We start from the raw sequence: 13,635 nt of genomic DNA on the forward strand, positions 1-13,635 counted from the left end.
TTATGACCCCGTTGTGTTAACTGGATATTGAGTACTGCTCGAAAAAAGACCAGAGCCCGTCACACGATCTTGTTCCACTCCATCCAGCAGGTGATCGATCGATCTACTCAGTTTAGAAACTTGGAAACTGGTCACCAGGTCAAGGATATGATATGGAAAAACTCCGGGTGTTACGAGAATAAAAGTCCAATTCGATCTATGACTAATTCTTCTCATCTAACTTAACACAGCGTAGACTCGTTTTCTCTTTGCCATATACAGGACAACAAGTACAATCACAGCGATGACCGCTAGACTAGAGAAACCTGTAACTGATCCATTCTGGCTGATTCCTTGAGTAAGAAGCTGCTGTGGGGACATGGGTGTCGATGTTGATTTCGGTGAGTCGACGGTATCGAGGCCAGGAACGAATTCGGCAGTACCGTCATGTTCTTTTTAAAAGGCAAGTAATCAGCGATTCCCACACAGTAACCTTAACTCAAAAAATAACATAGAAAACAAGAAGCTTCGAATAAAGGGGATTAAAGCTCCGAGTGGCTACCTTCATCCATCAAAAGCTCGCCGCTCCTAACGATCGTGACCGCGGAAAGAGGTCGGTCACCCGGCTTGGTAGGGGTGTTCTCAATCTTCTCCACGACATCGTAGCCCTCGAGGACTTCACCGAAGACGACGTGACGGCCATCAAGCCAGCTGCAAGGAATTTCGATTAGTTTTGGTACTTATACGACAGAAGGGGATTCAGTCGAACCTTGTGATAACAGTGGTGATGAAGAATTGGGATCCGTTGGTGTCCTTTCCAGCGTTGGCCATGCCTGCACGAATTAGTTTCCCCGATACACGCAAAGCAGACTAATTGTGACTTACTGAGAAGACCTTTCTTGGTGTGACGGAGCTTGAAGTTCTCATCGGCGAACTTGTTGCCATAGATAGACTTGCCACCAGTTCCTAGCAATAGTATAAGTAATGTGCCCCGAAAGTATATCAACAGTAAAAGATCATACCATCGTGGTTGGTAAAGTCACCACCCTGGATCATAAAGTTCTTAATAACACGGTGGAAGCTTGAGCCCTCATATCCGAAACCCTTCTCTCCGGTAGCAAGAGCACTAAATTTGTATTGTCAGATCGAAAGTCTATAAGCGATTATCGAGGAAAAGCGTACCGGAAGTTCTCAGCGGTCTGTGATCGGCCGTATTAGCAGGTATGCTACGTTCATCACTACAAAGCCCGACTTACCAAAGGAACAGTCTTTCCGTACAAACCAAAGACAATTCGGCCAAGAGATTGGCCATCCTGCTCAATGTCGAAGTAGACCTTTCGTATATGTCAGCGTAACTGAGCCTGGCCAAAGACGAGAGTCAATATCAACCAACGTCTCTTACCTTGTTAGTAATCTTAGGTCCGCGGGGAGTGTCCTCAGCCTGGGTAAGGAGGACAAACCCGAAGGTCAGGGCCAAAAGGAAAGAAAATAGAAGACTTTTAAACTGCATGATGAATCACAAATATGAATTGATATGTCTAAAACCTCAATTTGTGGCTTTCTTATCGAAAGGAAGAAATTGGGAGGCAACGTCCTTCACCCGGCGGTTTCAAAAGGCCAGCTTACATGCGGAGTAGTTCCGAGTAGGGAAGGCCAGACCGGCAGTCCCTTGGCCGGGAGGACCTGATTGGATGCTTCCCTAGTATCAATGCCAAGCAAAGCTACAGCATCGGAAATAATTTGTTCCAGCATCGCAAATCATCACGAATCTTTGACAGAGCATACCAAACCCGGAGAAGTCGTTGAATGCGAACAGAATTCGTTCCGTGCGAACAAACAAAATGGTGAGTCGCTCCTTTGATATGAGAAGCAATTGTTTGTTAGATTATGTTGCTAATAGATCATCAATGCTTAGGTCTTCATTCTGGGAGTAAATTTCCCTGAGCGGAATCTCGTCAAGGCAAGCCCGAACACACCCCCCTCTTCTCTCAACGATGCTCCCAAGATGCCGAGTATCGTTGACTGTTGAAAAACCAGAAGCTCCTAACACCCCAAACAGAAATCCCTCCAGACCTTCTTCGGCATCGGCAACAATGTCTCCTCCCGCCTCCTCGCGCGCTTCCACATTCACCCAACCGCCAAAATAGGCGATTTACAGAACCAACAGGTCCTCGATATCACAGCCGCACTGTCTGAAATGAAAATTGAGAATGACTTGCGCCGACAAATCCTAGATGATATCAAGCGGTTGAGGGATACGGGTACCTACCGCGGTAGGAGACATGCGTTGGGTTTACCTGTGAGAGGACAGAATACTCGCAGTCAGGTACATTCTCCTTCTTCACAAAAAAGATGGAATTGAGCTCTAATTGATGTTTATGAACAGATCAAAACCGCGTACAAACTCAATTCTGCCGAAAGAAGACTGTGATAGCGCTATCGTCTATGATACACGGTTTATTATGTTTGAATACAGCACGGGAAAGGCGTTTATTTGCTTGAAATAACATTCTGTACATTAGTTCATATAAAGTACCTACAAGAAGGGAAATCTCTATCATACGTCTCTCATAATCCGATGAAAACGTAAAAAGGTAGACGAGGAGAAACTATCAACATATAAAACTTTTGTGATCTTCCGCTATGCCAATGTAAAAAACAAGACTTGCAGCCTCTATTTCGAAGAGTCTGTCTGTAATACGCCCTCTCCACGATTTATCTGTATCCTCTTGTCTTCACCAGCACTCACAATACCCACGGACCGATCCCAGCATACCCCAAACACCTTGATACCGTCTCCACCTATTCGTTTCGAGCCTTCCCGTCCCGATTCCTCTAGGCTCTTGCGAGGAATGGAGTAAATATCCTTTCCTACGACACCCTCCTTATCCGTCTTAGTAGACCTGACATCCCAAATGCGACATGTGCCGTCGTGACTACCACTGATGAGTCCATAAGAGCTATGCGGGTCACGGGCAAGTGTCACAACAGCATTGGTATGGCCACGTAGAGTCATTACTGAGACAGAAGTTGCAGAGGCACGTGGATCTATAAGAGTGATGTGTCGAGCGGATGTACCAGCTGCCAAAAGATGGAGTTCAGGGAGATGTTCAAGAGATAGAAGTGCATGGGAAGTAGAGCGAGTATCGACAAGAGCCGATGTGACAAGATCCCAGGTACGAAGGGAGTGGTCCCAGGATGCGGAATATCCGACAGTTGAATCCTTTGCGTCAAAGATGGCTGCAGAAACTGGGCCGGTATGTGACGACAAAAGTGCAAGAGGGCCGCGTTGCGGGGTGCTGACAGATGAGTTCAATTTTCTCCGTTTAGAGCTTCTTGCAATGCTAGAAGGCAATAACTCTGCGGGAGCAGTGGGAGCATCCGATTTGCGAGTGGACCAGAAACCGACAGTATGATCTGCTGACGCAGAGAGCATTCGATTCGAAGGAGCATGTACGGAAAGAGACTCAATGCCGGACTTGTGCCCGTACAATTCGAGCTGTGGTGTAATACGAGCCATCGATCCGTCTTCCTCTTCAGCATATTTCCATACTCGAACAGTTCGATCAAGACCCGCCGAAGCAAGCTGTGTGGGCGAGATGAACTTTGCTGCTTTGATTGAAGCCGTATGCCCTCCTTCAGAAGCATCCGGCGAAACAGCAGTAGTCTGTGAGGACATGTTCCACATCCGCAAAAGGCCGTCATAGCTACCAGAGAGAATTCTTTCCTGTCCGGCCGCCACACTCTGTGCACCAGTCACAGATGTGGACGACAAAACATCGACGGAGCTAACCCAATCGTCATGCAGGAAAGATGCGATATGTAGTGGCGGGATAAGAGCTCGCACGTATTCTACTTCCAGTGTCGTTTCAGCAGATATGCCATTTGCCGTCAAGTACTCGTCGATAGAGGTTCGTAGATATGTGCCATTCACAAGAAATTCGAGTGGGATTGGTTTGTCATTGCCAAGTAAATTATTGACCAAAGTTGATAGCGCATATCTTCGCAGACCTATATCACGAAAGAAGAAAAATAAAAAGTCAGAAAACCCTTCTCTGATTGCAAAGCCAAAGATTCAGATACTTACCAGTTGGCACGAGAATTGGCCCAGTACTTTCTGGCAGTGCAATATCGCCGTCTCTAGTTGTAAGGTGCAAGCGCACCTGTCTTTGGCTTACTTGCGACGAAGATGAGGCATCAACATCCATTTTTGGTAAATATAAATTGTTCTGAACTCTGAATTCGACAGAGATTGCGCATACAAAAGCTTGAAGCAAGAATCAAAAAAATTACGGCAGCCCAAACGGCACCTTGCGCTGAGCCCCACTAACATAGTTAGTTAGTTAGGGTATATTGCTTAGTCATCTATTTACGGCAGAACCTGGCTAACCTATAGTTAACTAGTTAACTAGTTAACGAACAAAACACCCACTTATCACTAGATCGATCTCAGGTTAACTTAGATATTTACATATGCATCTGGAGAGTGCTATGAATTGTTATTGATCAGACAGGTTATTATAGCACAGTGCTCTCCATTCCCACGTGAATTAAAATCTCTAGATATCAGATTCGGATGTTGGAAGGCGTTCTGTTGGTTATAGCTAGGTTTTACAGTAGATCGCTATCAGGATTGAACATCTAGCAACCACTACAACAAGCAAAGTCTTTTGTTTTGGGATTATATTTTGTTTGGAACTCTGATCCAACACATGATCTCGCTAGCTGGAAGTATACATTCTTACCGGTCATCGGTGTGTCCGCCTGATCTCAGAAATAGTCCTCCGTCGGTGGTCAGATTCCGCAAAAAGAGCCGTTATTAATTCGATGACTTCCTCGGCAGAGAACTCCAAATGAAGCTCTCCTTCTGTCCATAGGAACTTGATATCCGCCAATGAGCTTTCTAGTATATTTATCAGATATTGGAACTTCAACCAGTTTCGAACGTAAACTGCCGCCATGGAAGTAGCGCCAACATCTGGCTCAGGAATGAATATGTCTTCCAGCGTCGAAAGTTTGTTGCAAAGAGTGACTAATGTCTGAGATTCCGCCTCTGAGATGTCGGACAAATCCTCAACGTCTATAATCATTTTGTTGATGACTGATGACAGAAGAGATCCCATGGCCTGGAGAAGAGCTGAATGAGACAAGATTGGTTGCCACTCCTTGAAGACGCTACGAATCCGATCAACTGTTGCGTCAATGGCATTTTCGCATTCACGTAAAAATGGTTGCTCTGAACATTGGACGAAACCTTGACTTCCATCGAGCAAATCGGTGACAATTGTCCGCTGCGTTTGCATTTCCTTGCTATAAGAAAGTTTTCCAAATCGTTCCAAGCCCTCCACATCTGCTGTAAGTCTGGTGAGTTCATGCTTTTCCACCAGGTTGCGGACTTGTTCGGCAAGATATAAGCTGTCGTTGTATAGGTAGATGTGACCGGCGTTCAATTTTAATGAGTAAAATGATGAGGCAATGGCTTTGAACATGGCTATTATCAGGGTCGGCAACGCTAACAGACCGTTTCCTGAAGCCGAAACGCGACTGGAAGAGAATCTTGATTTCAATGTTAGCTTGCATGACCTCCATACTTGATGTTCCAATGACTTACTCTGGAGTTGCCAAGGAAGCAGAATCTGTAACCTGTTGTTGGATCAACGCAATTACCGAGTCCGGAATGTCGGTAATCGTATAATGTTCCGTCAAGGTGATCTCCTTGGTTGCCGAGCGTTTCTCCGCCGGGGGGGTCTCATGTTGCTTCTTGATTGGGGGCTGAGTTTCGACAACAGGTTCGTGGTTTTCAGTGCCAGGCACTTCATCGACATCGTCACCCCAGCCCCAGGCATCCTCATCATGTTCATCGTCATTGGCCTTTGCATTATCTTCCTCTTCTTCCTCTCCTAATCCCCAAGCATCGACGTCTTCATCATCATCATCTGCTTTGACTTCGGTTGTCGTCGTAGTTTGCACTGCTTCCTCGGCTTCTCCTTCGCTTTCGTTGCCCCAATTAGCGTCCCAGTCATCCGCCACACCAGTATCTAGAAGGACATCATCTGTGCTTGTCACAACCTCTTTCTCAACTCTCTGGACTTCCTTCGTAGTGCCCTTACTTTGGACAAGTATCTTACGGACTTGGTCCAGGGAATCTACCCTGCGGCGGGTAAGCCAAAGACGAGGGAACTGGTTGACCCACGAAACGAGCTCTTCTTGACCTTTCCAACCAAGGTTTTCAATTGCCCCAGTGAACTCGGTCACGCGAATCAAAGTGCTCTCGAACCCCTGTATGTCCTCCAAGTCGAGCGGAATACTACGGTTGAGCCAATGCTCGTTCAGCATGGTTGATGTTTTCGGTATGATTGCTTCCGCCACTGATACCGACATTGACATTGGTAGCTTTTCTTGTAGATAACGAAAAACTAAAAGAAGTCGGTCGATGACTTCAGGGATCGATGAAGATGAAGGCTCTCCCACATAGACGCCGTTGTCCTCCACAGAAACGCCACGGCTCTTCCCGGGACTATCCAGCATAAGGATCGGCTGAATTATGTCATCTAAAAGCCCTTGCTGAAATGAACCATTCACTGAGTCAAGAATGTCAAGACGAGATAGCGACGTTAAAATATTCGATAGCGCTGATTGCTCTGGTGTTTGTGTGTCAGATCTTCCATGATTCCGTATCGGATGATATCCAGTTTCGAACTTACCAGTCTCCTTGTTTGGGCGGATTTCAAGCTCATTCTTGCTAACGCGCACCTGCCGAGTCCAGCATGACAGCAGCAAATTGACGATATCATTGCGCAGAGAGGATGATCTCCCTTGCACTAAGCTTGCAACGTTGCTATATTTCGACAAGTTCGAGCTTTGGAGGAATTCCTGCGCGGCTTCAAGAGATGTGATGGATTCATTGATCCGTTCCCCTTCGACAGCTTTCCGGCCGCTGGAAATGTAGGCAGAAAACTTCTGTACTTCTTCCAAAACATGCGTAACCCCTTCGTTAAAAGCAAGTTCGGTATTAATAAGCTTCACTTTCGCAGCGGCATCTTCGACTCGGGCACGCAGAGGTTGAGTTCGCTCGTGCTGGGCGACAATATTACGTGCAGTTTCTCGGGATCGCTCAATATCCGCACGCAGCTGGCGAGCCTGAGACATCCATCCGTCGACATCTGAAACTGTATCTCGGCTAAGTGAATTGATTTCATCCTAAAGAAAAGGTGTTGTTAGTAGGAGGTAAATGTTTGGCGCCGTCATAACTTACCTCTACCTGTGCGCGGGCCATTGATACATCTCGTAATCCTTTCGGCAGGAAACCAGGGGCAATATTGGCAGATATAACATCTTCGGAGTCGGGGTACTTCCCGTCCGCCACAAAAGCAAGTAAAGACTTGCTGAGATCGTCCTGGTTCACGGCGGAGGGCATTGTTTACGGTGTCACCGAATTGATAGAGAGCCCCGGAGGTATGACGACGGCAACATCGAGGGAGACCGTGGTGTTGGCCAATGGCGAGTCAAGCGATCAAGTCCAATTAAGCAACTTCAAGTATTCCTAACTTGACATATGTATTGAACAGGACTCGCATTGGTATTGAAGAGAAATACTTATGGTGGTTGTTGAAGATGACAACTTGGACAGCTATGGAGATTTGGCTCCACGGCTTTCCCATGTGACTTGGCGTCACTTCCAAGGTTCCCCCACAATCCCAAAGAGCATCGGGGAAGCATCTTCTTTCCTTAAACATTTAAGTCAACAAAAGCTTGACTTGACAAGAAGCATCATTCAAAAAGAACGGATTCTTGAATGACTTGTTGTTTTTTTGTTAAAGCTTTGTCTGCTGGGCTTTGAATACCTACTAGTACCTTCATTTATCGGCGCGGGGTGAAGATTGCTTCTGAAATATATTTTTTGAACGTTAGTCCGCGCCTCCTATCGAGCTATATTCTCAACAGATTTGAGCTGATTAAACTTCTCTTAGTCTTTCGCAGCATATCTGGCTGGGCTTAGAATTCTCAAAAGCATCCACCGAGCTCCCATCTTCTAATCCTTCAAGGAATATCAGGCTCCGGAGCTTTCTCTGTCTGACGATTGTCTTGTGATCGCTGGCGGTGCTTTCTAGGTGCGTGCGCTCGTCACTCGAATTTTTACGCTCTCAGAATTGCAAATAGGGGGCTGATACTGACTATCGAATCCACAGAAGGTCGTTTTTCAAGTTCGCGCTCTTCTGTTCCTACCTCCAAGCTCTACCGTCACTTTGGCAGATTTCCCTCAATATGGCGGCTTCTCAAAAAAGTCATTTCCGGCAGCTGCAAAAATTCAAACCGGACTACTCCGTCAATGAATTCACACAATATGAATCTGAAAGAACGGGAATGAGAGTCGTGACAATCGACCACAAAGGACCTAAGGTAGCTGGGTATTTCGTTCTCGCAACCGAGATTCATGACGACTCAGGTTCTCCGCATACACTAGAACATTTGTGTTTTATGGGCTCTCGAAACTACCGCTATAAGGGATTCCTCGACAAACTAGCTACAAGATTCTACTCTAATACTAATGCGTGGACTGCTACGGACCACACTGCGTACACGCTTGACACAGCGGGGTGGGCTGGATTCTCCGATATTCTCCCAGTCTACCTTGAACATGTCATTGCTCCCACACTAACGGATGCTGGGTGTTACACAGAAGTACACCATATTGATGGAACAGGAAATGATGCAGGTGTCGTCTATTCGGAAATGCAGGCCATTCAAAATAACCAAGGCGAGTTGATCGACCTTCAAGCGCGGCGCTTAATCTATCCCGAAGGTGTTGGCTTTCGATATGAAACTGGTGGCATGATGGAACAACTACGGTCACTTACAGCTGATAGGATACGTGAATTTCATCGCGAGATGTATCAGCCCAAAAACCTTTGTCTAATCATCACAGGAGAGGTTGATCATGACGATTTATTGAAGAAACTAGATGCCTTCGAAGATACAATTTTGGATATTATTCCTCGACCGGATGCTCCATTTAAGCGTCCTTGGGTTGAATCCGAAAGAACTCCACCGATTAAAGAGTCAATCGTCAAGGAAGTAGAGTTTCCAGAGGAAGATGAATCGTCTGGAGAGATAGAAATCAGATTCCTGGGACCAGATTGCACGGACTCAGTCCAAGGTAAGCCTTTCGCACTCCTGCCCATCGAACACATGACTTACTCTTGACAGGTGGTGCCCTGAACGTGGTGCTCTTATACCTCGCTGGTTCTTCGGCTACGATTCTTGAAAACACGCTCGTCGAGAAGGAACAGGTTGCAAGTGCTGTCTATTTCTCTACGGAAGATCGGCCTGATATTGAGATCAAGTTCACTCTGACCAGCGTGGCAACAGAGAAACTCCAACAAGTTGAAAAGAGATTCTTCGAGATCTTGCATGAAGCCATGGAGCGACCTTTAGATATGAACTACATGTCTGAATGTATCCAACGCCAGAAACGTAGCTGGAAGTTCTCAACAGAAGGCTCCGCAATATCTTTTGCCGAATATGTCATCTCCGACTTCCTGTACGGTAAAAGAGATGGATCGACATTGCTAGACATTGCAAGTTTGAAGGAATACGAGGCGTTGGAAAAATGGACCGAAGATCAGTGGAAGGAATTTATCAGAAAATGGATAGCTGACGCTAATCATGTATCCATATTGGGTATTCCGTCAGCAAAACTTGCCAAAAAGCTAAAAGCTGATGAGAAAGCAAGACTGGCAGCACGACGAGAACAACTTGGTGAAAAAGGACTCGAGGAACTGCAAAAAAAATTAGAGTCTGCAATGGCAGAAAATGATAAACCAATTCCGACGGAGCTGTTGAAGAGTTTCAAAGTGCCAGCAACTGACTCAATTCATTTTGTTACGACAACAACAGCAAAGTCTGGGTCTGCGCTACGATCTGGTCGACCAGATAATGAACTGCAATCACTCATCGATGCTGATAAATTGGATTCTCCTCTTTTCATCCATTTTGAACATATCGAAAGCAATTTTGTTCAGCTTTCTCTTCTTATTTCAGCAGAGACGGTGCCGGTTCAGCTTCGTCCCTTGCTGGCGGTATATACTGACGCGTATTTCAATAGCCCTATCCAGCGAAATGGAGAGATGATCTCTTTCGAGCAGGTCATTATTGAGCTTGAAAGAGACACGGTTGGATATTCCATGGAAGGGGCCCGAGATCTGGGCAATGGGGAGATGCTTCGAGTTATTTTCCAGGTTGAAGTGGAAAAGTATGCCACTGCAATTGCATGGCTCAAGGAGCTCACATGGAACTCCATATTCGATGTAGAAAGACTAAAAGCTATCACAACGCGACTACTTGCGGATATTCCAGATGCAAAGCGAAGTGGTGATGATATGCTGGCTGCTGTATTTTTCATGACTCATTTTGCACCGGAATCTATCGTTCGAGCACGCAGCACGCTGGTGAAAGCTCGTTACTTGAAACGGATAAAGAAACTGTTGGCAACTCAACCTCAGATTGTCATTTCACAGATGGAGGAGCTTCGCAATTGCATGTTCCAATTCGCCAATTTCAGGGTCCTTGTCATTGCTAATTTAAAGAAACTGCATGCACCGGTTTCCTCATGGAAACACTTCGTTGAGGGACTTGATACCAAGGAGGATCTTCGACCGATCACTAACAGACGAGCTCTGCTTAGCGGCGCCGGAAAGAATTTGGGAAACCTATCCTATGTGGTTCCCATGTCAACGATCGATTCCTCATTTGCTTACGCTACTGCTAAAGGACTTGACTCGCACGATCATCCAGGGCTACCGGCATTACTAGTTGCCATTGCATATATGAACTCCGTTGAAGGTCCACTATGGGTAGCTGTTCGCGGCACCGGACTTGCTTACGGCACTAACTTTGGTTATAACATCGATCTTGGCACGGTAAACTTTGATGTCTATCGATCTCCTAATGCCTACAAAGCGTTTGACTCTAGCAAGAAGATCGTTGAAGAATACGTCAACGGTCTTGTCGAGTTTGATCCCCTCATGCTGGAGGGCGCAATCAGCAGTATTGTGGTCAGTTTTGCAAATGAGCAGGCGACTATGGTCAGCGCTGCTTCAGGAAGTTTCATTCGCCAAGTAGTTCGCCTTCTACCGAGCGATTACAAGGAAAAGATCCTCAAGAAAGTCAGAGAAATTCCCGTGGATGAAGTCAGACTCGCCCTTAAAGAACACATTTTGCCCCTTTTCAAGCCAGAAACTTCGAGTCTCATCGTGACATGTGCACCAGTACTGGAAGAGGTAAGTTTTTGGGAGGTTAATTGTGCGTTTACGGAGATATTGTTAACCATCCTTCTCTCTAGACAATCAAGAATGGTTTCGAATCCGCTGGTTTCAAGCCCACTGTGAAACCCCTGAAAGACTTTGAGGATGACTATGGCCTGACTGTTGATGGCGATGACGAAGATGATGATGATGACGATGACGAAGAAGAAGATGATGAAGACTCGGACGAAGAGGACGACGACGATGATGAAGAGGGCAAATAATTCACGTATTCATGATACCTCGGTAGATTTTCAGACGAACTACAGTATTCGATAGACCTCAGTACCTAACTATAATCAGCAAGAAAGTGCAGCCTAGGCTCCTATCACTGCCGATTGTAGTTTTTCAAAAGCGTAGTAGTTGTAGTTGCTACGCAGTCAGAGCAGGGTTAGGGCTAATCGCCTACCAGGAATCTAAATGATTTGCATTATTTGCATTGTTTGCATATGGTGTGAGACAAAGGCGGAGATATGCAGCAGTATCTGGCTTGTTCCTGGCATTGTCCAACTTAACACGAAGTCCTTTCCAAAAAATAGGCAACATTGGACAAATCGTGATTTTTCTTCTGTGGAAATCATGATTAACAACTTGCTACAGGTATATACCCCAGATTTGGCTTTGCTCTTCTCATAGAGATTATTCTGATTGATGAACGATTGCTAGGCACTCGCGCGGTTCCTGGACCGCCCGCTCTTCCCATGGAAGACGGTGCTGGTTGGCTTCTCTCTAGGTCAATATGTCTTTGAGAGCTTCCTTTCGTTACGCCAATATCGTGTTCTCCAGCATACCAAGCCCCCAAAGGTCTTAGAAGGTGAAATCACAGAGAAAGTGTTTGAGGATAGTCAGGTAATACCTTGTTCTCCTACGTCATCTGTCTGGATGAGATCGGACAGCTAACATTTGGCTCCCTCTAGACATACGGTCGCGCAAAAGCAAAATTCGGTTTCTTCTCTGGTATCTATGGTCAGCTCCAGAACTTGGTTTTCATCTACTACGACTTCTTGCCGAAAATATGGGCATTGACTGGCGTTTGGCTCGTTCGTTACTTCCCATCCTGGTCACAGGGTGAAATTGGACATACATTGCTGTTCTTCTTCGCCTTCAACATTCTGACCACTATCTTGTCGCTTCCAATTTCATACTACAGCACATTCGTTCTCGAGGAAAAATTCGGTTTTAACAAACAGACTGTGGGACTATGGATTACGGATATGTTGAAGGGTCAGGCTCTTGGTCTTGTTCTAGGTGGTCCCATCATGGCTGCTGTGCTCAAGATCATCCAGAAGACTGGTAACGAATTCTTCTACTACCTTTGGATCTTCAGCATTCTTGTTCAGGTCTTCGCTATTACGATCTACCCGATTGTTATCTTGCCCATGTTCAACAAACTCTCGCCTTTAGAGCCTGGCCTCATCAAGACTGGGGTTGAAGATCTCGCTCAAAAGCTCAAATTCCCGTTGCATGACATTTACTCTATTGATGGCAGTAAGCGAAGCGCCCATAGCAATGCCTATTTCTTTGGATTCCCCTGGAAGAAGCACATTGTGATCTACGACACTCTTATGGAGAAGAGCGAGCCTGAAGAGGTTGTTGCTGTTCTTAGCCATGAATTAGGTCACTGGAAGCTTGGACACACTACCAAGTTGTTTGGAATTGCTCAGGTAGGGCTTTATGCACTTACTGAGGTAATTAAAAGAAACTAACATGTTAATAGGCCCACATGCTTTATATCTTTGCTTTGTTCACTGCGTTTGTCAACAATAAATCCTTATTCCAATCATTCGGTTTCCACAACGAACAGCCTATCATGATTGGCTTCTTGCTCTTTTCAGACGCTTTGGCACCTATGGATGCTGTTGTGAAATTCTTGATGAACATTCTCAGCCGCAAGTTTGAATTTGAAGCGGGTTAGTTACCCAAGAACTCATAATTCACGTCTCCATTTTTACATTAATACTAATTGTCTCTGTTTAGATGCCTTTGCAGCCAACCTTGGACAGTCAAAGCTCCTTGCACAATCGCTTCTCAAGCTCCAAATCCAAAATCTCAGCACAATGGATGCTGACTGGATGTACGCTAGTTACCACTATTCCCACCCCATTCTCACGGAGCGTTTGGCTGCGCTTGGATGGAAGGGTAAAGGAGCAGAAAAGGCCGAGGATAGTGAGAAGCCTGTTAAGGCTGCGGATAGGGAGTTGTAACATTAGATTGATACGGTTTGTTATTTTTTTCTTCAACTGATGTTTCAGCAAATTAGTTGAATTGTTTTAATCCACTTCCATGAGTTATGCCCGTCGAAATAATACGGGTACTTGAGTGAAATCAAAACCAAGGAGATTTTGCTCTCCAA

At 45.7% G+C, this 13,635-nt stretch overlaps 6 protein-coding genes across 6 annotated transcripts; 3 read left to right on the plus strand and 3 right to left on the minus strand.

Annotated features, from left to right (window-relative positions):
• Nucleotides 1-521: 521 nt before the first annotated feature.
• EYB26_007129 (uncharacterized protein) lies at nt 522-1,489 on the minus strand (the record flags this gene model as incomplete). The annotated part of the gene is made up of 7 exons (XM_054266401.1): nt 522-690; nt 749-812; nt 865-945; nt 1,002-1,105; nt 1,162-1,178; nt 1,236-1,313; nt 1,382-1,489. 7 exons carry the CDS (start codon nt 1,487-1,489, stop codon nt 522-524), a joined length of 621 nt encoding a protein of 206 aa, XP_054122376.1.
• A 331-nt stretch (nt 1,490-1,820) lies between these two features.
• On the plus strand, nt 1,821-2,410 carry EYB26_007130 (uncharacterized protein; the record flags this gene model as incomplete). Its single annotated transcript, XM_054266402.1, has 4 exons — nt 1,821-1,823; nt 1,895-1,939; nt 2,039-2,305; nt 2,366-2,410. 4 exons carry the CDS (start codon nt 1,821-1,823, stop codon nt 2,408-2,410), a joined length of 360 nt encoding a protein of 119 aa, XP_054122377.1.
• A 243-nt stretch (nt 2,411-2,653) lies between these two features.
• On the minus strand, nt 2,654-4,187 carry EYB26_007131 (uncharacterized protein; the record flags this gene model as incomplete). The annotated part of the gene is made up of 2 exons (XM_054266403.1): nt 2,654-3,990; nt 4,067-4,187. The coding sequence occupies 2 exons, from the start codon at nt 4,185-4,187 to the stop codon at nt 2,654-2,656; spliced, it is 1,458 nt and encodes a 485-aa protein (XP_054122378.1).
• A 540-nt stretch (nt 4,188-4,727) lies between these two features.
• On the minus strand, nt 4,728-7,396 carry EYB26_007132 (uncharacterized protein; the record flags this gene model as incomplete). Its single annotated transcript, XM_054266404.1, has 4 exons — nt 4,728-5,535; nt 5,591-6,620; nt 6,684-7,179; nt 7,235-7,396. The coding sequence occupies 4 exons, from the start codon at nt 7,394-7,396 to the stop codon at nt 4,728-4,730; spliced, it is 2,496 nt and encodes an 831-aa protein (XP_054122379.1).
• An 848-nt stretch (nt 7,397-8,244) lies between these two features.
• On the plus strand, nt 8,245-11,506 carry EYB26_007133 (uncharacterized protein; the record flags this gene model as incomplete). Its single annotated transcript, XM_054266405.1, has 3 exons — nt 8,245-9,136; nt 9,187-11,258; nt 11,321-11,506. 3 exons carry the CDS (start codon nt 8,245-8,247, stop codon nt 11,504-11,506), a joined length of 3,150 nt encoding a protein of 1,049 aa, XP_054122380.1.
• Nucleotides 11,507-11,861: 355 nt separating this feature from the next.
• On the plus strand, nt 11,862-13,486 carry EYB26_007134 (uncharacterized protein; the record flags this gene model as incomplete). The annotated part of the gene is made up of 5 exons (XM_054266406.1): nt 11,862-11,882; nt 11,949-12,131; nt 12,200-12,946; nt 13,000-13,192; nt 13,260-13,486. The coding sequence occupies 5 exons, from the start codon at nt 11,862-11,864 to the stop codon at nt 13,484-13,486; spliced, it is 1,371 nt and encodes a 456-aa protein (XP_054122381.1).
• Between the last annotated feature and the right edge of the window lie 149 nt (nt 13,487-13,635).

The sequence above is a fragment of the Talaromyces marneffei genome, chromosome 5 (assembly GCF_009556855.1).
Source record: "Talaromyces marneffei chromosome 5, complete sequence".
NCBI classification, from domain to species: Eukaryota; Fungi; Ascomycota; class Eurotiomycetes; order Eurotiales; family Trichocomaceae; genus Talaromyces; species Talaromyces marneffei.